Source organism: Euprymna scolopes, chromosome 20 (genome assembly GCF_053919585.1).
Source record: "Euprymna scolopes isolate OS-2025 chromosome 20, ASM5391958v1, whole genome shotgun sequence".
Lineage (NCBI taxonomy): Eukaryota > Metazoa > Mollusca > Cephalopoda > Sepiida > Sepiolidae > Euprymna > Euprymna scolopes.
The window spans coordinates 7,733,072-7,759,280 of NC_136501.1; the positions used below are offsets into that span (position 1 = coordinate 7,733,072).

The 26,209-nt window shown below is 31.1% G+C and overlaps 1 protein-coding gene across 35 annotated transcripts in view; it reads left to right on the top strand.

The window, feature by feature from the left end:
- Positions 1-26,209, top strand: part of LOC145241300 (neuron navigator 2-like) — a 1,908,016-nt gene that overhangs the window by 462,780 nt on the left and 1,419,027 nt on the right. For all 35 annotated transcript variants that reach the window (XM_080104060.1, XM_080104067.1, XM_080104051.1 and 32 more), the window contains exon 3: positions 24,881-24,933. In XM_080104060.1, coding sequence (XP_079960186.1) covers positions 24,881-24,933 — 53 coding nt within the window. The remainder of the gene's footprint in view (positions 1-24,880; positions 24,934-26,209) is intronic.

Consider the following 26,209-nt stretch of genomic DNA (forward strand, 5'->3'; position numbering starts at 1 on the left):
TCAACCGAAACATTGTGCGAATAACACTCAGGATAGGAATAGTCTTCCAAATAATACAAACGAAACTTTTTTTTACTGAAAGAAAGTTGTTTATGATTTGGATTATTCAGACTATTATTTTCATTTTGAATGTTATTTTCCCAACGTTTCGGCCGATGTAACCTCCAACCTTTCTGGAATATTTATGTTGAACTCAATAATCTATGCAAAACTTTGAACTGAACCTTTTTATTTAATCCACGAGAGTATATTGTTCTTATTTCATCATCCAAGTTAGGAATAATAAGATAAATGTGCAATGTGAGTGTTTAAGACAAGCTTAGATCTGATGACCATAGAGGAAGATTAATTCTGAACAATATAGGAAAATGTATGCAGAACAGGAGACTTTGTTGGTTTGGTCATATTGAAAGAATTGATAAGAGTGCTTTAGTTAATAGATGTGGAGCAGTTTGGGCAGCAAGGTTAATTGGGAGGAATTGATAAGGATGGATTTGAAAGAAAGAGGAATAAGGAAAGACTTGAACAGTAAAAGCTTATATTACTTGCTTTAATCAGATTATTGTTCTCATCTTGAGTGTTATTTGTGCAACGTTTCGGTCGATGTAGTCTTTGACCTTCATCAGGCATGTTGGTTGCCATCTTGGAAAAGAAAGAAAAGTTACTTGTTCCGTAGATGTTTTGTATTCTTGAAGTTTTTTTTTTTTTTTGTCGTATGTATGGAAAAATATTTGGTTAACAAAGGGGGGTAATTCTAATAAAATTATTTTTCAGACATATGTAAAGACGGTGAAAAAACAAAAAACAACTCCAAGAATACAAAACAATCTACAGAGGCAATAACTTTTCTCTTTTCTTTTCCAAGATGACTACCAATATGCCTGACGAAGGTCGAAGGCTATATCACCTGAAATGTTGCACAAATAACACTCAAGATGAGAACAATAGTTTGATCAAAACAAGTAATACAATAAGCCCTCATCTAAAAAAATTCAAAGCAGTAATAGCTTAGTTTGGAAATGAATTTCTAAAAGTCATCCAATACATGCCAGCATATAACCAATGTTAAACTGATGATGATGACAACGTTTTGGATTATTATTCACTTATACTGAGTGTATATGATTAGCTTAATGGATACTCGTGTGGATTATGGAATCAATCATTTTGAGTTCAAATCCTTTTGTGCAATGATCGAATTCATGATCTTCAGATAATGAGATTTATATTTTTAATACACAACTTCCTCACCCAACTTCTCATCTAATTCACCTCCTTCTCTTATCCCTTCTTATCTCATTTTCCCTCTTCTGCCATCACACAACTTCTCATTTCATTTGCCCCCTTCTCTCACAATTTCTCGTCTCATTTACCGCATCCTTCTACCATTTCTCACCTTTTACCCCCTCCTACCACCATTTTTCATTTCATATGCCACCTTATCCCATCACTTCTCATCTGGTTGGCCCGTTTCTCCCACTTCTTCTTATTTGCCCCTCCTTCCACTACTTCTCATGTGATTTGTCCCCTCCTTCCATTACTTCTTATGTAATTTGCCCCCTCCTTTCACTACTTCTCATGTAATTTGCCCCCTCCTTCCACTACTTCTCATGTAATTTGCCCCCTCCTTCCACTACTTCTCATGTAATTTGCCCCCTCCTTCCACTACTTCTCATGTAATTTTCCCCCTCCTTCCACTACTAATTTGCCCCCTTTCTTGTTACCACTTCTGATCTCATTTGCCTCTTTCGCTCACAAATTCTTATCTAACCTTCTCTTCTCCCCTACTTCTCGGCTCATTTATTCCCTCCTCCTACCACCTCTTGTATTATTGACCCCCTCCTTCCACAACTTCTTATTCACCCTCTCCCTCTTCACTTCTAGTCTCATTCACCTTCTCCTCCCACCTTTTCTCATCTTATTCACCCTCCGTTTTCCCTCACCTCATTTCATTCACCCCCTCCTTCCGCTTCCTCTCAAACGCATTCAATGTGCAAACACTCATCCAAACAAGTTTTAGAATTATATACACATTAAAGTAATATATCCATTTTTTGATGGAAATCAAACCCAAATCCCAAAATCACTGGGAATCGTTCATATGCTCTGTAAATATTGATCGTTTTGTTGCTTGCTCTAGACTTACCAATGATATCAGTTAACACGCGCACGCACACACACACACACACACACACACACACACACACACACACACACAAAGAAAAAAAAAAGAAAAAAAAAAAAAAGAGTTGATCCAGATTAACTCCCTTGTGGAAGTGTTGCTTTGAAAAGCGACCAATCCATAAAACCCTGACCAATGGAGATGCATGGAGGAGGCTTGGGCTTATTAAGTTGACATTAGAAAGGCAGGGGTGTACTCGTTGCATGTATACATGGGGATATCAGAGTGGGGTGATTGCATATCAAACAATTTTGAAGCATTGGTGATAATTAATACCAAGGGTATGGGGTGGATGTATGACTGAGTCATGGCTGTGATAGAAAATGAAACCGGAACAATAAAACCAAACATTGCAACTGAGAACTGACTCATAGGAACAAAAAGCGGAATAAAAGCCGCTTGATATCAGCAGCATTCATCAGACGGTTGTCTTAAAGCACGCACATTCATATATGATAACTGGAAGAATATCCGTCACAGGACGGGTAAAGCCAATCCTGAACATAACTGTTTTGTACCAGTTTTATGTCTCTTTGCGAAAAACTGTGAAAAACTTTTACGTTAGGATCCTTGTTCTAATTTTGATCAAAGTCTGTCACATGACTTTGATTCAAGAAAAGGTCTAAAATTGAAGGCTTGAGCTTAAGGGTTTTTAAGAAAAAATTGAAATTCATGGAATCTTGCTTAATTGGTGCCTAATGACTGGGTATCAGATTTAATGTAAATCTGAAGTGCTCAAATTTTCAAATGAGAAGTCGTGCACAGATTATGCCCCTAAAAACCTTTCAATATACTTCAAAGAAACTAAAGTTTAGAAAATATTTATTTTCTGAGGCAGTTGAATGATCCAATCATTTTTTTCTAGCAACTTTAGCAACAGATTTTATGAAAGTCTTCCATTTGAGGGCTGGAATGAACGTTAGCCCTAGAAGCTTATCAAAGTAGGAGATTCCAATTTGGGCAAATGAGCATTGGAGGTGAAAGAAGGGAAGCTTGGTTTTAAATGTTTTTAAAGTAATGTTGGGACGATTAATTGGAATTAGAATTGGGAATCAGAAAAATCGGAACTTTTTGGGGCATTAGAAACGGAAAAAAATTGTGCCTATTTTTGAATATCAAAAACTTTAATTATCTTTTTTTTATTAGATATTTTTAAAAACAAAATATTCCACTGCTGGGAGTAATAATAAAATAATGAATATTATTTATTTATTTTAAACTATTTTAAACAATTTTAAACTATTTTAAACTATTTTAAACAATTTTAAACTATTTTAAACAATTTTAAACTATTTTAAACAATTTTAAACAATTTTAAACCATTTTAAACAATTTTAAACAATTTTAAACCATTTTAAACCATTTTAAACAATTTTAAACTATTTTAAACCATTTTAAACCATTTTAAACTATTTTAAACTATTTTAAACAATTTTAAACTATTTTAAACTATTTTAAACAATTTTAAACTATTTTAAACAATTTTAAACAATTTTAAACCATTTTAAACCATTTTAAACTATTTTAAACAATTTTAAACAATTTTAAACTATTTTAAACAATTTTAAACTATTTTAAACTATTTTAAACTATTTTAAACAATTTTAAACTATTTTAAACAATTTTAAACTATTTTAAACTATTTTAAACAATTTTAAACTATTTTAAACTATTTTAAACTATTTTAAACAATTTTAAACTATTTTAAACAATTTTAAACTATTTTAAACTATTTTAAACAATTTTAAACTATTTTAAACAATTTTAAACTATTTTAAACAATTTTAAACTATTTTAAACTATTTTAAACTATTTTAAACTATTTTAAACAATTTTAAACTATTTTAAACAATTTTAAACTATTTTAAACTATTTTAAACAATTTTAAACTATTTTAAACAATTTTAAACTATTTTAAACAATTTTAAACTACCAGTAAAACTAAAATCTATAGATTATGCCTCACTAATGTGTTTTTAAGTTTGAGAAAATATGTGCAAATTTAAGATCTGTTTTTACAATAATCGGGATAAAATGACCATTTTGTAGTTAAATATTTAGAGATTTATAAATAATTGTACTCGGTAATCATATCAGAATTGGAAATTTAGTATGAAATCGGGAATTGTATTGGAATCAGAAAAATATTGGGATCGTCCCATCACTGATTAAAAGTAATGTCACCTTTTCTCCCATTGCACAACACGCTCCGGGTTGAAAGAGAAAAAGAAATAGAAAGATATTGATCATTAATACTATTTGAAGTGTTGCCGTAGATCACAGCATGACCATTGTCTTTTTCTGAGGCAGCTTCTCTTGTGAAGGAATTCTGATGAGAACTGAGGTGATTTATGACTTTGTGCTGAGGTCACATGAAGGATGTCAAAGCGGTCACGAGAGAATGGGGAAATAAATGTTATTGTACAACAAAAAAAGTTGAAGTTCTTTTCTATTCTTTGTCGGCTTTGCGACTGAGGCAACAACGTGTTGGTTCCTGAACAATGTTACATTAGATTTAATGCAAATCTAATGTGTTTGAATTTTCAAATGAAAAGTCGTGCACATATTATGCTCCTAAAAAACATTTAATAAACTTCAAAGAAATTGAAATTTAGAAAATATTTATTGATGTCTAATGTCTATTGTTAAAATTTTGAAAAAATTGGAATTTTATCTGAATTTTCTCAAAGGGCTTTCACCCCTTTTTATTTTACTCACTTTTCATTAAAGTAAATTAAACTAAATATAGTTCACATTTGGACCTTTTACACCTAACAGTTGTGTTTCAAAATTCATAATGATCGGTTAATTAGTTTAAGAGTCAATCCTGTATACAATAACTAGCGAAGGCAGCCGGCGTTGCCTGGTTGTAAAATATGCTTAAATATATTTGAATTCAAGCAGATTTCGTATTTATTATTTCTAATTGAGATTATATTGATGGCAACGGAAATTATTGATTCACTAAATTACGTGATTTTTTATCAGCAAGGCGAAGAGTATTAATTTTGATTACAAGAAACCTTTGACGAAATGTTGCATCCTTGTGCCTGTTTTATAAATACTGTAATGGAATGTGTACAGACAAACTCCAAGCACTTGTACCCCCTCGACTAACCCAACAAGCAGCAAAATCACACCCCTTCACAGTAGAGATCCCTAGGTGCTGGAAAGCCTTCTACTCTAATAGTTTTTTTCTCTCAAACTGCCAGACGTTTGAATTCCCTCCCGGGTCCCTGCTTCTTTGACTTTACTGACATGCATAAGTTCAAGTGTAATGTGAACAGACATCTTACTGCTCAACTCCCTACATTGTGTCCCTGCAAATTTGGTCCAAAATAGCAGCCTCTTCCATCTAAGTGACACTGTGCCTTGTTTGAGGTAAATTAGCAGTAAAAAAGGATCTGTGGAAATTCCACGAAATGAGAAATATATTGAATCAACAAAAATGTTTTGTTAAATTCATATTTTTCTATACAGCGTAAAACAATGCAAATATAAGCTTATTAACATTTCTATGAAAATAATGTCCATTGTATTTTAAATATCAAACCAACCCAAATGAGATAAGTTAATAAGTACTAATAAATAATCAGAAATTACTATTGTGCTACATAGTTCAATACAAATAATAAAATCACATTGTAAAAGATAATCTTTATTTTACTCCTTCAGTCCAGCATCTTTTGACAGACAGTGTTCCTTTTTTTTTTTACCCTGTTTCGTTTTAATGTTTCTTTTTTGTTTATGTAACGTTTCACTGACTTCTTTGGTGAAGAACCACTGAAGGTTTAAGTTACTACGAGTTCCTTTTTCACATCATTAAAATAATCATATATTGTTATGATATTCGAAAATGAGGCTACATCAAAAGGAGGTCACACTCATATTCTTGTCCAAGCTTGCCAGATTGGATTTTTAAAGCTAGATTTCGCAAATTTGGCATTTTTTTTAAAGCAGTTTGGCCCTCAAAATTGTATTTGTCCTTCTCAAAACGTAACGTACAGACTAACTAAGAAGGGAACAAGCAGAATATTATATATATAATATTTCTCAATATTTTTGTCTGTCTGTTTCTTCCACTTTTCTACTGAAACTACTGAGCTGATCTGGCTGAAATTTTGTATGGACATTTGTTATAATGAGGTGCAGCGAATTAAATATTATGGTTTTCGTTTGATGGCCAATTAAGGATTAATACTGATTAATAAGGATTAGCATTTAATGCAAAAATGTGCACAAATTCAGCCATATTCAACCATCAATTTGGCATAAATCACTCATTTTAAGTCAACGCGCTATAACTTTTGCCTGTTAAAAAAAAACTAGTGATGAAGATAATACGTCTTTGCAGATGAATGATTTGTTTTGTTATTTTTCTTTTGTTTGATTTTTTTAGGGTTGCATGTGTCATATTTGTTATATCTCTAAAATATCTTCACCTATATTTTTTTTTTCACATATCACCCCCTGTTATTCGTAGTTTAACAAAAGTGTGTGCGGCAGTTAATGAGTGGAACAGAAAAAATAAAAAAGGTTTGTAGGAACTGCATAATAAAAATGACAGCAATTTTGAAGAAAAAAAAAAAAAAAAACTTTCCAAATTGTCAGTTTATCTGAAAGTCTTCAATTGGGTTCCAGTCAATTTTTTTTTAGACTGTGATGGAATCTTATGATTGGCTTTCTCTTGGTTGTACGTGCTGTAGTTTTAATCACTAAGCGCGTTGAAAGAGCGCACGTTTTTTTTTAGTTACGTCCAAGTATTTCTATAAAAATCTCTGTCACACTTAAGTTTGGAAAAACATTTTCATATGTCTGTCACACTTTTGCTTGCAATAATATTTTCGTTGGTCTGTCACACTTGAGTTTCAACTAGCATTTTTGTTGGTCAGTAATACTTAAGTTAAAAAAAGAAAAACATATACGTTGAACAGACACACCCAATTCTAGATGTGTCCTATCATCTCTACAAAATCTCTGCCCGTTCATAAATCAGTCACGATTAATTTTGAAATAAAATTTCAGTTGATCTTTCACATGTATGTTTGAAATAACATTTTCATCACTCTATCATACCTAAGAAGTTTAAAAACACCTTTTGTTTCTCTGCCATAATTAAGTTTAAAATAGCTTTTCGTTATTCTGTCATAATTAAGTTTAAAATAAGTTTTCGTTATTCTGTCATAATTAAGTTTAAAATAGCCTTTTCGCCACTTTCTTACAACTAAATTTTAAATAAAATTTTCGTGGGGTTTAAATAACATTTTTACCACAGAACGTTCAGATTGAATGGACATTTTCTCCTGCAGAATACACTTCGTGTTTCATTCCATCTTTTTTTTCACTTTCTTTACACAATTCGTACTTATTCTCTCTTTCTTTCTCTCGAATTTTTCCTTTTTCTTTTTTCTTTTTATATTTTCTCTGTGTTAACCAAACTCATTTCTCTTTTACTCTTTCTTACATTATCTCTTCTACGCCCCCTTTCTTCCTCCTCACTCTTTCACTTTCACTCTGTTTCTCTTTTCTTCTATACCTAATTTTATTTATTTCCGTCTTTCTCTTAAAATTTTATTTCCTCACACCCAACACTTTTGTTTCAAGTTTTCTTTTCATCGTTCTCTTCTTTCCATTTCCCCCCTCTTATACACATACCTTTTTTGCTCTGTTTATCCATTTATTCTTAATTTCTGAATCTTTCTCGGTGACTCACCCCCAACAAATCAAAGTTATCTTTTCCTGAACCGCCAAAATCTTCAGGGAGCCCCCTATTTGCTGACCAGCCCCACCCCAAGACAGATCAAACAACAGTTCCATCTACTCATAAAGTTATGACTTTGAAAGGAATCACCTCTGTGACTACTTCCGTTTTCGCAGTCACACTACATGTCTCCCAGGGACTTGCTGACAGCTAACAAATATTATTTGCTTCATTCCTCAGCCAAAAACCAATCGTAAAACTGCACCCCTCCCCACTTCTTCAAATATCACCTTTTTACCATTAATCAACTGGTTAAATGCCTTCTCTTTCTGACTTCGAAACGTGGCAACAAATAAGAGTGGTGTGCCTAAAACAAAATTAATAAACAAGTTGGCCTCAGGAGGAGAAAGTGTGATGTTGGTTGACCTCTCTTCCTGATGATGCCAGGAATGTCACTGAGGATGTGTCCAGAGGATGAGCCAGAAGATGTATGTTTACAATAGATAAAAGATGATTCTGATTGTTACTAACATTCTCCAAGACTTTCTTCTTCTTTTTTCTTTTTCTTTTTTCTTTTTCTTTTTTTTTTTTTGTGTTTTGACCTCAAATAAGACATATTGCCACTTGGGACATAAGGGGCTAGTATTTGAGATCGTGTTTATAGGGAACTATCTATGGAAACGAGCGAAATGTCTTTATCACATTGCATTTAAACTTCTGCATGTCAGTACACTCAGGGAAGTAGGAAACAAGGAGGGAATTCCAAAGTCTAGTAGTCCAAGAGAAAAAAGCTATTAGAGTAGAAGGCTTTTTGGCATCTAGGGAGCTATACAGTGAAGGTGTGAGATTTTGCTTCTAAACGGGTTTGTTTGGGGATATGTATGTCAAGGGGGGTACAAGTGCAATGAGTTCATCAGAGTACATTCCATTAAAATATTTGTAACACAGAGACAGGGATGCAACATTGCAGCAGTAGAACAGGGGTTGGAGCCTAGTTAATAATACGGGATCGGGTTAGACTTGAGACTCTTTTTTGGGCCTTGTCTAAGAGGGAGAGACAAGTGGTAGATGCACCAGTTATGTCACTATTGCTTCCTGGGGAGAGTAACTTGGTTGAGGAACGTCCTGGGAATGCAACCAGCTCTTCGAGGGAATAAATGATATCCAACGATAGGCACACGGAAACAGCAACACAATGGGTCAATATGTCGTCGGCTATAACTGGCTGGCATGGATCGCTTCTTGTGTCTTCATTGCGTCGTTACAGGCATCTTTTCATCGTTGCATTAATGGGAGGAACCGCAGACTAGAATCGAACACTTGTACAAAAATAGTGAACAAATGCATTTTTATAAAAAAATATATAATTTAATTAACATTTAACAAGTAGGAAGCATATTTAGTCGACCCATTGCATGCACACCAAACTATTGTATCCTGTGCGTATGGGGTGCAAGCTTCAACTGTTTTAAAACAATAGAATTATATTTCTCTCTTTCAATGAAGAAAGAGAGAAAAAGGGAGTGAGAGAGAGAGAGAGAGGGGGGGGCATTCATACATAACGTTTAAACATTGTTTTGCTTTTATATCCATGAGTTCTTTCGGGTTTTACCTTTCAAATTCTAAGGTCATATATCGTTTTTACTTGGTTCAATATTATAAACAAACTGTCATTCTTGGCTTCAGTCATGGCAGAATATTTTCAAAATCACAAACACCTGCTTAACACATCTGCACCCCACAAGTGCAGACAAGTTAGATATAAGGTTCATTAAGATAGAAGCCCCCAGCGCCCTCAAAAGGGGCGCTCTCCATTGTGCCACACTGTTCTGATGTGGCATCAATGCTTCATGCATCGGTGAATAGAGGTTTTGTAAAGATATAGGATGCTGACCGTACATAAGCCTGTTACATGAAAACATTTTGGTTTTTCATTTTGGAAAGGTTACTTTCAGGTGAGAGTTAGATCATAAGTGACCGTTGTGTTAATAAAATCTGAAGCACTCTTCATTATGCAAATCACCTAATTTTTCTCTAGAAAAAAAAAATTTTTAGAGATTCAAGTGAAACACTTGATTTTTAAAAATGTTTAAAAATTAAAATTTTTTTTTTAAAAAGTCATGTAAAATCACGTATCTCTATCTCTACTATTATATAAAAGGAATTTTGTTTGTGTGTGAGTTCGTTTCCTATGGACTCGAGAACGACTGAGCCGATTTAAAAAAAATCACGCAAATGTACTTTATCCATCTGGCAGTGTTTTTAGATAAGTTTTATATCAGAATGTCTTCGATAAGTATTGATAATCAAAATAATCCGATGAAAGAAGGAACAGGCGATTGTGACCACATTTAACACTTCTGATACAGCCTAACATTACAAGTGCATTTGAAAAATGTTATTACCACACAAGCAGAAAGTTCCGGCACATGAAATCAACAGTAGGTTCTTAGATGTGACGGGTGTATTCAAAATGAATGTTTCTGTTTAAAGCACAACTGAACCATAATACTTGACTTTTTTCATTTTAGACTTAAATTCAAACCATTATCACCGCATAAGCAGAAATGCCAAGCATATACAATTAACAATAAATTTTTTGATATGATAGGAGCATGCTCGAAATGAATGTTTCTCTTTAGAACACAGTTGAACCATGATACTTGACTTTTACATTTTCAACTTTAATTCAAGCCATAATCTATAAAAATAATTTTATAAAATCAACAGTATGTTCTCTGCAGTGCAATGTAGAATACAATGTATTGTGGACTAAGTCACTGTATAGAGGCATGTGAAGCTTCCTTCCGGTGCACTGCGATGTGTCCCCAACTAGAGCAGACAGTCAATCGATTTGATTAAAAAATAGTCGATTTTACCGATTTCGATGACAATAAAAATATGGAATTGTGAAATATTCGTTGATCATTATTCAATCCCGAGCAACGCTGAGTCTCCCTGCTAGTTCTTATATATATCTCGATGCCTTCATTCAGTCTCAAAAGACAAATAATACCCCTGTAGGGGCAGTTGCGCATGAAATTATGAGGCAAGAGGCGTGCAATCCCTAACCACACCTCTCCTGAATCGACATGTTTGGGTCCAGTGGCAAGGAGAAGACCAGGACGACTGGAAACAATGCCGAGATAAGCGGAGAGCACATACAGCACCTGAAAGTCCCAAATAGTCACCCATTTAGTACTGACCAGGCTCAACATTGCTTAACTTTGGTGATCCAGCGGGAACTGGTGTGTCAACGTGATTATGCTATATACATATATCTACATACTAGCAAAAAGAAAAAAAAAATGGCAGCCTAGTGACTTGAATTTAGCTCTAATCTTCCTTAACGTTCGTTTTGCATACTAGTATGTATCAGATGACTTTTAGAAAATGACTTCCAAACTAACCCATCTCTGGCCAGATCTTTATCTTTCTTTTCCTCAAGTTCATTTTTATTCCTTCCTCCCATGCTTTTTTTTGCTTTCCCCTGCCAACTGACCCTGTTACCTCAACTGCTCTACATCTACTAACTCAAGAACTTTCATACATTATTTCAACTTGACCATACTAAAAAAGTCTCCTGCTCTGTACGCATCTTATACTATCCAGATTTGATCTTCCTTTTTGAGCTCAACAGATTTAAACCTGTATTTGAGTCTCGCATTACACATCCATCATATCCTCGTTTCTATTTATTCAACGCATGTTCTCGACTCTTCACTTCCATATATCACTATTCGTACACGTTTAAGACTGATATATATATATATATATATATATATATATATATATATATATACAATTTTTCTCAATTTTATTGCAACTAGAACACCATTTGTCAATTTTCATTTCCTGGTTTTACATGGAAGAAGAAAACGAGAAAGGGTCACTTGCATTTTAAATTTTATATTTTAAAATATAACTCTCCCCTCTTTCTATTTGCAAACCATGAAATCTAAAAGAACGAATGAAATATAAAATAACATAGATAAATAACAAATGAAAATGCGCAATGACTGCTGATAAAGCGTTTTAAGAATCATATTAAAATCATATTTCACGTTCATAAAGATTATTTGTGCTTTTAAATTACCAAAAACTCCCTAGAATGTGTAAATATCTGCAGAATTTCGCATTTATTCACACACAGACACACAGACACACACACACACACATATATATAAAGCTGAATGTGTGTGTGTGTGTGTGTGTGTGTGTGTGTGTGTGTGTGTGTGTGTGTGTGTGTGTGTGTCTGGTCACGAATAGGCTCCTATATGGTTGACTATTTTCAAAAACTGATTACATATAATGATAAAAGACGTATCGAGACACAGGAACGGGTATGTTTGATCTGGCAGAACGGTGGTTCATTAAAATTGTGAGGTCTGCGTTCGTGCCTGGTCCATAAAGTATGGAAATAAAAAATAAAAAAATTTAAAAAAACCTTTACAAGTGTTTTTGATATAGATGTACATAAGAATCATTTGATAAGTATGTTTTAACTTAAATAAGGATGGTATAATAAAATTGTGGGGTCTGCGTTCGCGCCTGGCCTTCATGGAATTGAAATAGGGACAAACTTTAATAAAGACTTTTCATATCTATCTGCGTAAGTATACTTTGATAATTATGTTTCAGTTTGAAGAAATATGGTATAATAAAATTATGGGGTGTTCGTTCGCACCTGACCTCCATAGAATGTAAATATGTCACAAAGTTTTACAAGGTTTTTTAATATAGATCCACAGAATATTGTGATAAGTGTTTCAGTGTGAACAGGTATGATATAATAAATTATGGGGTTTATCTATTTTATTTTTACTTTCATCATATTTTGCTTTGGTTTTGATACCCCCAAATTCGAAGCTATCTCTTTACAACTCTTTCTGTTCATAACCTATCATACTTTCATAAAGCCAGAGTCTATTTTCTGTAGGCTGTTTTTGAACCCAGTCAACGACGGGTACTTTTGCTAGTATGTATATATATATATATATACACATTTAAAATTGCAGAGTGTATGCATTATTATAGAATCAGTCCTCTATTGATTATTATATATTATGAGGAATAATTTGCCTGGTGGACTAAATTTTTTAAAACTACTAATAAATTCCGTCTGTATTTGTTTACAATATCACATCAGCTGATTTTTTGGGCTCGATGATGAATTCCTGGAAAAGGCACTTCTGATTAATGTTTAGTTTTAAAATATGATATTTTCTTTAATATTTCATGCTTAAGTTTGAAATAGCATTTTCTTTGATCCGTCATGCTTCAATTTGAAACAATATATATATATATATATGATTATTTACTATAATAATTATTAAATACCTACATACACTAGTGTTTCATTCTTTTGGGAGTCATCAGTCCAGGGTGTCACGATTAACACTGGTCGATAGATCCGAACCTGGCAAGAGAAGCCATCTCTGGCATCATTAGCAAGGACCTAATCCATTCTGCCACCGTTAACCGCGAGAAATACTTTTGAAATTTAAACATTTATTTTTTTTTTATTTTTTTAAATGTTTCTAACATCTATCAGAGTGATCTAATCATTATATGATGGTCTGTGCATATGGGCTAAACCGTCCGACTCTTATTTTAAGTGAAAGTGCTCAAGGTTTTGTTATGGATTTTTTTTTTTGGTTTGTCATGCTTAGGTTTTATTATGGAATTTTTTTGTTTGTCATGCTTAAGATTTGTTATGGAATTTTTTTTTTTGTCATGCGTAGGTTTTTTTTATGGAATTTTTTATGGTTTGTCATGCTTAGGTTTTGTTATGGATTTTTTTGGTTTGTCATGCGTAGGTTTTGTTATGGAATTTTTTATGGTTTGTCATGCTTAGGTTTTGTTAGGGATTTTTTTTTTTGGTTTGTCATGCTTAGGTTTTGTTAGGGATTTTTTTTTTTGGTTTGTCATGCTTAGGTTTGGTTATGGAATTTTTTTTGGTTTGTCATGCATAGATTTTGTTATGGAGATTTTTTTGTCTTGTCATGCTTAGGTTTGAAATCGTATTTCCTATAGTCTGTCATGCTTAAGTTTCAAATACTATTTTCTTTTGTCTGTTACTAAGTTTGAAATAGAATTATTCTGTCATGCTTCAGTTGAAAATAGTATTGTATTCGATCTTCCATGCTTTAGTTCGAATTAGAATTTTCTTTGTTCGTTCCAACTTAATTTTGAAGCAGTATTTTGTTTGGTCTGTCATGCATAGGTTTTGAAATATCATTTTCTTTGGTCTGCCATGCATAGGTCTTAAAATAGCATTTTGTTTGGTCTGTCATGCTTAAGTGTTAAATAGCATCCTTGCATCAATAGTGTCTGTCCATAATTCTGAAATGCAATTTTCATCACTAACCAGGCAAATCGAATGAACACACATTAAAAATGTCCTTTTTGTGTTTTGCATTTCTCCTGCGTTTTATTCCGTTCTCTTTCATATTATTCCCATGCGCGATCCTTCCTAATGCGGAGTTCAGGCTCGACTTGATTTCCAATTACGGCAACTGAATGCAGGATGCTGGCTCGTTACACATCCAAGTGTGGCTATCCATTAGGATGCGCTTAGGGTCCCAGCATCCTACTCAATCTCTCTCTTCTGTTCACTCCAAACATGCCATTTATCCCCTTTCTCTGTTGCAATGGCATCCAACCCACGAAAACGGGGCTTCCCCCCCCCACTGCCACATCGTTTCACCAACAGACCAGCTGTTCATATCCAAATTGAAAAACGGTAGCCATCTTTGTTTCTTTTCATAGTATTTTGTTTTGTTTTTTATTCAGCATTTTTCAGGTTCCTAATGTTGTTTCTTTTAAGTAAAACAAGGAATAAAATAGTTATTCAAAGGTCTTTTTGCCGTAGCTTTTTTTTTTTTTGGTGGCGATGAAATCAGAGATTCCAAGTGTAATATTATAATGCACGTAACATTAGAAACCTGGACAACGTCAGACCGGCTTAAATTAACATTTTAAAAATAATAAACTAAGGTCGGTGAAAATAAGAAAACAAAAGAATAAAGAATTATTTGGAAGAGAAGTGATAAAGCAGAAACATTCCCTTGCCTAAGTTAGAAACAATGAACAAATGTATAAAATATTATTTGAAAAGGAATTTGAATGATAAAATTAATCGAATGAAAGTAATTTTGTCAGTAGCTAATGTTATTGCATTTACTTGGATATTTATGCAGAGTAGCCAGTTTATAGTGGAATTTATTTCTTTTTCCTTTTCATTCCTTTACGGTCATATTTAAAAGATGAATACATTTGTATCAAAATTACGATGAGGTTAATATTTATCTAATTATAAAAATTAACCTTAATATTCATCTAATTATAAAATAAATGTTAATATTTATCTAATTATAAAATAAATATTAAATTTTTATCTAATTATAAAATAAATGTTAATATTTATCTAATTATAAAAATTAACCTTAATATTTATCTAATTATAAAATAAATGTTAAATTTTTATCTAATAATAAAATAAATGTTAATACTTATTTAATTATAAAATAAATGTTAATATTTATTTAATTATAAAATAAATGTTAATATCTATCTAATTATAAAATAAATGTTAATATTTATTTAATTATAAAATAAATGTTAATATCTATCTAATTATAAAATAAATGTTAATATTTTTTATCTAATTATAAAATAAATGTTAATATCTATCTAATTATAAAATAAATGTTAATATCTATCTAATTATAAAATAAATGTTAATATTTATCTAATTATAAAAGTTAATGTTAATATCTATCTAATTATAAAATAAATGTTAATATCTATCTAATTATAAAATAAATGTTAATATTTATCTAATTATAAAAATCAATGTTAATATTTATCTAATTATAAAAGTTAATGTTAATATCTATCTAATTATAAAATAAATGTTAATATCTATCTAATTATAAAATAAATGTTAATATTTATCTAATTATAAAATAAATGTTAATATTTATCTAATTATAAAAGTTAATCTTAATACTTATTTAATTATAAAAATAAATGCTAATATTTATCTAATTATAAAAATAAATGTTAATATTTATCTAATTATAAAAGGTAATGTTAATATTTATCTAATTATAAAAATAAATGTTAATATTTATCTAATTATAAAATAAATGTTAATATTTATCTAATTATAAAAATAAATGTTAATATTTATCTAATTATAAAAATAAATGTTAATATTTATCTAATTATAAAAATAAATGTTAATATTTATCTAATTATAAAAATAAATGTTAATATTTATCTAATTATAAAAGTTAATGTTAATATTTATCTAATTATAAAAATAAATGTTAATACTTATTTAATTATAAAAATAATTGTTAATATTTATCTAATTATAAAAATAAATGTTAATATTTATCTAATTATAAAAATAAATGTTAATATTTATCTAATTATAAAAATAAATGTTAATATTTATCTAATTATAAAAATAAATGTTAATATTTATCTAATTATAAAAATCAATGTTAATATTTATCTAATTATAAAAATAAATGTTAATATTTATCTAATTATAAAAATAAATGTTAATATTTATCTAATTATAAAAATAAATGTTAATATTTATCTAATTATAAAAATAAATGTTAATATTTATCTAATTATAAAAGTTAATGTTAATATTTATCTAATTATAAAAGTAAATGTTAATATTTATCTAATTATAAAAATAAATGTTAATATTTATCTAATTATAAAAGTTAATGTTAATATTTATCTAATTATAAAAGTAAATGTTAATATTTATCTAATTATAAAAATAAATGTTAATATTTATCTAATTATAAAAATAAATGTTAATATTTATCTAATTATAAAAATAAATGTTAATATTTATCTAATTATAAAAGTTAATGTTAATATTTATCTAATTATAAAAGTTAATGTTAATATTTATCTAATTATAAAAGTTAATGTTAATATTTATCTAATTATAAAAGTTAATGTTAATATTTATCTAATTATAAAAGTGAATGTTAATATTTATCTAATTATAAAAGTTAATGTTAATATTTATCTAATTATAAAAGTTAATGTTAATATTTATCTAATTATAAAAGTTAATGTTAATATTTATCTAATTATAAAAGTTAATGTTAATATTTATCTAATTATAAAAATAAATGTTAATATTTATCTAATTATAAAAGTTAATGTTAATATTTATCTAATTATAAAAGTTAATGTTAATATTTATCTAATTATAAAAGTTAATGTTAATATTTATCTAATTATTATGTGAATAAATGCAAGAGCTTTTATCTTGTGAAGAAATTTATGAATGAAGTGTTTCAAATATTCCAAGTAGCAAACTCAATACTAAAACTCTGATAATGTTACTTGCTTGCTTGTTTGCACATTGAGTTATTTAGATGATTGAGAAGGGAAAATGAGAGGAGAAGTTGTGCGAGAAGGGGAATAGGTGAATGAGAGAGCAAAAGAATAGCAATATTAGTATAAGCAGTGTCATAAAAGAAGTTAACTCAGCAAATGTTGTAAAATTGGGGGAGGGGTCCTCAAAGGAGGAGGTAATTTTTGAAAAGATGGTATCTTGACGATATACTTTTCCCCAGCAGTATTAGTGAAAAAAAAAACGTATTATTACATATTCGGTTTGAATTTAACTTGGCATAACTGATACCATAGTCTGGGATAGTATCCATTAGGTCAGTCATGATGTTTTTTTGTTGGTCAATCTTCAGATTACTATTTTCATCTTAAGCATTTTCTTCACAATGTTTTGGCCGATGTACCCTCCGAACTTGTTCATGTGTATTTTGTCAAACTTGGGAATCTATCAGTTGAACTGGGGAATCTGCACAGAATTTTAAATGGAAACATTTATTTAATCCACAGGAGAAACATGTTCTCGTTCAATCAGCCATGACTAGGTAGAAGTATTAAGTAATTCACAATTGTAGTTTTGGGTGTCTCCTGTAATAAGGATTGAACCTCCAACCTTCAGAAAAGTGTAACTTTTACAACTGAATTTTACTAAGTGAATCTATCCACTTTGCCATGGGTTCTTGTTCGACAGAAAGATTCACAGATTCGACAGGATACACCTGAGGAATTTCGGAGGTTACATCGACTGAGATATTGTGAAACTAATGCTCAAAATGAGAACAGTAGTCCGAAGAATCCAAATAATATGAATAATCAATTCTCATCGCAAAAATTCGGAACCGTAAAATCAGTTGAGCTAAAGAGTAGAATTTGCTGCAATTTGCTCTGACCACACGAGATGACCAAACTTGATTGACCTTTTCAGAGTAATGGCTTCGTCAATTGTTTATGGAGATCCTCAGAGTTGTTCAGATAACAGGGACCCTAACCCTCTCTCATTGAAGCCGATCAGATGGAAGGAAATGCAAAATATGAGATTGGGATTGCCAGAAGTAGATCAGCTTTGACAGCCAATTGCTTTAGGGACTCATTCTGGATTTCCTGTCTGGATTAAATCCCACTACCCTTTTCATGTGCAGATACGACAATAAGGCAGGAGAGGATTCCTCCCCCCCTTTTTTTTGTCTTGGGAAGCATTCAATACAATAAGAGCAGAGCCAATAACTCAAACGTCGACCTTTCAAATTTCCTTCAGATAATTGTTTTGATCCCATCAAGCATGACGCATCAAACGTTTTTCATGTTTAATGGCAGTAAGGAAAACTCCAACGCTTATTTTTTGTAAATTCTTTTACACACACACACACACACACACCAGCAGGCCGCCCGGCGTTGCCCGGTCGTAAAATATGCATAAATATTATATTTTGATTCATACAGAAACTGAGACATGTGCATGCGAGTATTATGGGGTTTTTTTTTTTTTGAAGAGTTCACTTCTTTTAATGAAAACAATACTCAAATTGAGATCGAAACAAAAACCTAAAGACATTGAGTCAAGTACGATAACCATTAAGCTAACTTGACATGATATTTAAAAAGTGTTTTCAAACTTACTTATTCTTAACATAAGGAATCTGTCAAATGAACCAATTCACACATACACATCTGTGAAACAATTGACAAACAGATAAAAATCCGATGACCCCCTCACATACTAATTATTCAATTTTTATCCTTTAGCAACCCTTTTTTCCAGATGAAAACTGATTAAAAAATTTTCCACATGTCTGAATACCCTATATACCAAATTTCAAGTTTGTAGATCAAAGATTCGTTGAGTATATAGGTTGGGAAGTATCCTTACACACATTCATACATATATAGATATATATATAAAACTAAGCATGTCTGTCTGTGCGAGGAACGACCTCTATCAAACCACTCTATCAATTTTTGGTCTACAAATTTTAAACTAGATTTGAACTTGTGGAACAAATTCGATTTTGTTTTTAGCCGATAAAAATAAAAAAATTGTAAAAAAAATTGTAACTTGGCAGGTGTAACTTGACTAAACATGTTACTTCTATGCATGCCCAAATATACATTTATATCTTTAACAACGTTATTTTTTAAGTTTTTATATGCATATGGACTTAGCACAGATAGTAATGAATAAGATTGAAGAGTTATATGTTTTGGTTTCAATTTTTGCTGATGGCACCCAGGTCATTTTCTTTTTAGGTTTGGTTTTGCGCATATCAACCCTTTTCAGGTTATTTAATGCCAGATCCGGTTATTTTGGAAATAGCATTCATGTTGCATCCAGTTATTTTGTAGAAGGTTTTTATTCTTCAAGTTCTTTCTATCTTTAATCGCCAATTTGTAGTGTTTGGTTTGGTTGTTTTATAGTGGATTTTATCGTTTTTTGTTCCCTGCCCTGCAGAACATGAATGAGTTGTGCAATGAGAGAGGGAAAAAGGTTACAGTATTAATGTTTGGTACATTTTAAGTTTAGAAATCAGTCAGAAAGTGGGGGGAGATCGAAAGAGAAAGGGGAAACGGGAAGAAGGAAAAGGGGGATTGTTGTTTCTGTTTTTGGTTTTGCAGAACATAATTAAGTTTTGCAAAAGGAAGTAGAAAAACAAAAAAGCATCAATGTTAGGTGCATTTCGTCTTGGAAGCCAATATCTTCAGACAGCCTGATCTTGTAGCGCCAGCAATTTCTTTTGAACTTTTGAAAATCACTATATACTGGGTACAATATAATATGATCAACAGAGGGTTGACTAAAAAATGCGAAATCTGCATGAATTACAATATGTGTATTTTATGACCGGGCATGCTATTTTTATTTAATTTTTTGCTTGTATACACTGCTGATCAAAAATTGAAGACCACTTAAAAATCCTTAAAAAAGAACATTTTTTTTAAAGGATAGATTTTAAACTCTTCCGACCTAAGGTTACCAATACTACAATCTAAAAGATTATGGAAACAAAAAGCTACATTCCAAAATTTTATTTTTTAAATTTGCATTTTTATTAAATTAGGCTTATGAATGATCCAAATTATAAGACCAGAGACAAAAATTCTATTTAATTATACAAAAAGTGTATGAAAAGTGTATGAAAACATTCAACAATCAAACTTAATAATGAGTTCTACCTCCACTGCTTTTGATGACTTCAAAAATTCTTTTGGACATGCTAGAAATAAGGGTTTCCATTAAAGTGCGGGGGATCCTACTCCAGTTTCTGAAGATGGCTTCACAAAGTTCATTTTTTATTGAATATTGTTTGCCATTTCAATAAACCTCTCTTGTCATCCATCCCCAAACATTTTCAATTGGGTTCAAGTCCGGTGAGCATGCAGGATGTCCCAAGAGATGGACTCCATTTTCTTGTAGAAAACTCAAGGTTCGTCTTGCAGTGTGGATTGCAGCATTATCCTGTTGGAATAACCATCCATCCCCACACAAACGATACCCTCCATCATCAAAGATGCTTTTTGTAGCATGCTAACATAACCAGCTGCTGTCTGACGACCTTGCATCACCTGGAGCTCCATCATCCTTCTGTAAGAAAAGGCACCCCGTACCATTACAAACCCTCCACCACTATTACGTGTAGAAAAAATTTCAAGAGGCATGTTTTTGTCATGCCAATATCGCTGGAAGCCATCAGGACCATTTAAATTGATTTTTTCTCATCAGAAAACAGAACTTTTTTCCTTTTCTTAACGTCCCAGGTTTGGTATTCATGACCATATCTTAAGCAGTTCACTTTGTGTTATGGAAGCAATCGAGGAATTTGTTTACGCTTTTTATTTATCTTTCCTTTTTGTTGTAAGTATCGTCTGATGGTTATTGGACTGCAATCAGCATCTGTAACTGCCTTCATTTGACGAGAAGAAAGTCCTTTGTCATTCATAACAACCCATCTGATTCTTCTACTAAATGCAGGAGAAATTTGGTGGGACCTACCAAAGGATTTTGCTTTTCCATAATTCTCAGTGTTCTTTAGAAAGTTGCAAATAACAGTTTTACTGTGATTTACCTAAGCTGCTATCGCTCACTGTGACAAACCTTGCTTATGGGATCCTAGAAATCGAGAGAGCTCAACTTCGGTTAGTTTTCTTGCTTTAGGCATGGTAACACCTTTACACAGCGATTGCTAATCTCTAACTGAACTAAAAACATTAGGATTACCATAAATCTAACAATTTATACTCTTGGTCTTATAATGTTGATCATGTGTAAAAAGCCTAATTTAATAAAGTTGCAAATTTTTAAATAAAATTTTGGAATGTAGCTTTTTGCTTCCATAACCTTTTAGATTGTAGTATTGATAACCTTAAGTTGGAAGAGTTCAAAATATATCCTTAAAAAAGGTTTATTTTTAAAGACTTTTAAGTGGTCTTAAATTTTTGATCAGCGGTGTATATACGACGTGCCTTCAATAAGTTTCCAGGCATTTTCATAAGAGCATTTTATTCTATTTCTACTCTATTTTATTGATAGTACACACATAAAACTCTATTTTATTGATAGTACACACATAAAACTCTATTTTATTGATAGTACACACATAAAACTCTATTTTGTTGATAGTACACACATAAAACTCTATTTTATTGATAGTACACACATAAAACTCTATTTTATTGATAGTACACACATAAAACTCTATTTTATTGATAGTACACACATAAAACTCTATTTTATTGATAGTACACACATAAAACTCTATTTTATTGATAGTACACACATAAAACTTTAGTCCCCTTCGAATCTCTGGAGAAGTAATCTCCTTTGGCTGCAATTCATGTTGTACCATTCCAACAACTTCTGGAAGGCCCCACGGAAGTTCTCTTGTATGAGTGTGTCAATGACCCTTGTCACAGCTTCTTTCATCTTCCTAATTGTCTCATAACGACAGCCTCTAAGATTTTCCTTGAATATAAGGAATAACCAAAAGTCACAGGGAGCAAGGTCTTGACAATAGGGAGGGTGAGAAACTGTCTTGATGCCCATCTTAGTCAAATAGTCTGTAACAAGGATGGAATTGTGAACTGATGCATTGAGACAAACTTCTCGTGAATAATTGTCTGTACAGTTCCTATGCTGATATCAAACTGTGCACTTAATGTCTCTATAGATACACGACGTTCCTTAGCCATGAGATACTTTATTTGTCCAATCTGACCCACACACACAAAATAAAAAGAATGTAATCCCTGAAGCAAAAATTAAAAATTAACTGACAACAGAACAGATACTATGCTTTGATCTAAGCCTTATTTAAGCCCATATTTGGCATTCATAGTTGTTAAATTTCCCTTAATTTTCGTGGCAGTTAGTGGTGGTTTGGAGGTAAAGGAAGTCAAAGGTATTTTGTTTGAATCTCCTGACCAGAAACAATCCTCACTTCCTACACTGATGATTGCAAACAACTTCTGGAAGGCCCCAATTTATAACATTCTATATTCAATTCTTAATGCTGCACTATTTTAAGTTATTATAAATTTATTATATTTTTTACTAGAATATCTTGTCCTTTTCTTTTCCAGTTTTAACAACTAGTCCTTTACTTTTCCATGTTTAAGCTTAATTATATTACTTTTCAACATTAAATGACCCAAAAGTGAAGATTTGCGATCAAACAATTTTTTTTCTCTAATTTCTGTAATTGCATGCAACTTTTGCTGCAGTTTCATATATGCGACATTCTGGAGTAAAAAAAAAAAAAAAAAAAAAAAAAAAAAAAAAAAAAAAAAACAAACAAACGAACATTTCTTTCGAATTAAGACGAAAAAATACTTAAAAAAAACAAATGAGTTTTTTCCTCGAAATATAAATTTTGATATTCAATCGTACGTAAAATTTAGCAATGAAATGTTTTGAAGCTGATTTTCAGGAAAACATCAAAGGACATTTTTCACCCAAAATAAATTAGGCATGCACAAATATTAAAAGATAAAAATAACCGGAGATTATATATATATATATATATATATATATATATATATATATATATATATATATATATATATATATATAAGATTCCATTCGCTTCACCAGTTTCAAATCTTTTCCAAAAAAGTTTTCTGAATTTAGGAGAAAACTAGAAATAAATATGTTGATTGTAAGTAATGTGATGTTTTTTCACAATATACTTCCCAACCATAGAATATTCGATTGCTTTATTTAAAAGGAATTTACATGTATATTATAATATATGGATTACAACAGAAAAATGCGAGCATGAAAAGTAATATGGTTAAGCTTAAGCATGGAAAAGTAAAGGACTAGTTGTTAAAACTGGAAAAGAAAAGGACAAGATATTCTAGTAAAAAATATAATTTATAATAACTTAAAATAGTGCAGCATTAAGAATAGAATATATAATGTTATAAATTGGGACCTTCCAGAAGATGTTTGCAATCATCAGTGTAGGAAGTGATGATTGCTTCTGGTCGGGAGATTCGAACTCCGCTACAAAATCACCTTTGACTCCCTTTACCTCCAAACCACCACTAACTGCCACGAAAATTAAGGGAAATTTAACAACTATAAATGCCAAATACGGGCACAATGTCAAGACAATCATTAGTGTTCAAACGACTGGAAATCGTGAACATCGCACATGGCCAGCTGGCCACCTTTTCAGTTCCCAAATAGTGCTCAACTTTAAGATTTCTTAAAGGAGCTAATAATTATAAATAATTATTTTTATATTTTTTTACACCCATGCACATGTATATAAAGTTATTTTGTATATTTTGTAAAGATGAGTGTTGGAGCCTCATGGTTGACCTCTATGCTGCAGCATGTCTTTAGCTGGTTAAGCCTGTTAGTACTTAAATTAAAAAAAAATTTAGTTTTCCAACATTAAAAGTATACCAGTCGGTAGAGAATTTAATTCTACTTTGTTATAAATGATTTGTTGCTTGTACTTTGTGTTTATATGTTTTCGACTGTTAAATATTCTGGATTTTGCCTTACTAATAGAATATGAACAAAAAACTGGAACATTCTAAAATATAAGAACCGTCGAATATATGTATACTTAATCATTTATATTAATTATATATGTTAATCATTTATCTCAGAAATATTAAGACTAAAACTCGTGTTATGTGTGAACTTAAACTGTTTTGCATCAGTTTCAAAGAAGAAAAACAATTTTATTTGTGATTCTAAATAGATATAAAACACTTTTTGCATAAAAACAATTTTATTTGTGATTCTAAATAAATATAAAACACTTTTTGCATAAAAACAATTTTATTTGTGACTCTAAATAAATATAAAACACTTTTTGCATAAAAACAATTTTATTTGTGATTCTAAATAAATATAAAACACTTTTTGCATAAAAACAATTTTATTTGTGATTCTAAATAAATATAAAACACTTTTTGCATAAAAACAATTTTATTTGTGACTCTAAATAAATATAAAACACTTTTTGCATAAAAACAATTTTATTTGTGACTCTAAATAAATATAAAACACTTTTTGCATAAAAAAATGAAAACTGGCAATTTGTCTTCAGCAAAATGTTCTAATAAAATTCTTTTTTTTTTTTTTTTTTCAGCAAATGAAAAAGTGAAAGATATTAAAACGAAACCAAAAACATCTGCACAAATGGTAAGTTCTTCAAATTCACAGAATTGTCTTTAAATGCAAAGTTTTGTTTTCTTAGAAACAGCATATTGATCTTGGCATGTCGATATCTTTCTCATTTCATCTGCCTGATGAACTGCATGACTGTTGGGCTGCCAAAGATGACCTGGCAACCAGTTTTCTTAAGCCCTCCTGATTATCTGCCTTCTTGAACATGGTAAATAGCATCAGCCCTGTCCACTCTCTCACCCCTGAAGTTCCTTGCAGGATTGTCTTTGTGAGACCTGATGATCGTGTGATGTGGCCGTATTACTTCATCTTCCTCGTTTTCACAGTAGTCAGGAGATCTGCATATGGCCTGACAATGTTACCATTAAAGTTCCAATTTGAAGGCTATATATATATATATATATATATATATATATATATATATCATGTTTCATTTTTTTATTACCGTTTTATTTGTTTGGTTACATATGTTTCGGATGTTGAACCATGTTTATGATCCAGCAGCCTCGTCAGACCTTACAGAAATGATTGTTATTATTTGTAAGAAGGGTTTTAGAGGAAATACGAAAAAAAAAGGTGGGAGTAAGAGATAATAAGGGGGAGGGAGACAGGTATCGATAATAGTTAAGCTTTGAAGGTTGCTTGATCTGTAGTCTTGGAAGTTTTTTAACCTTTAAAACTATATATTAAAAAAAACTTCTTTAATTTTTATATTTTTTATCATTCGTTAGAAAACTATTTAGTCAGTAAATCATTTTAATCACCTGCAATCAATGCATCAACTTTCTTTCTCAAATTCACTATAGTACTAATGTCAATTTAAGGGATCATCAGTTGTTTACCATGAAATACTGTTTTGGGGATTTAAAAATAAACCAGTATATTAAATCATGGCTCCACAGCAGTGTTGATCAAACACCACCTCCCTTAATCTCAAGAACAAAAAATGTTACAGATATTAGATCTAGTTTCCTACTCTTAATTAATTTGGCTAGCCTATTCATGTTATAAAAATGAATTCCTTACCTGTGAGAGCCGTCTGTATATATATATATATATATATATATATATATATATATATATATATATCAGAATGTGAGATGATATAATTATTTCCACAGTTAAGCACCGTCACAGCTCACACAAGCTTTGAAAGCCAATAAACTGGAAGTCCAAGACTTGAGTTTCGCCCTAATTTGGGTTCATCAGTTGAATCCACCCAAATCTCTTGCATATTAGGCGAGTACCCTGCCACCTGAGCATCCACATTACACAAGAAAGTCAGATCCAA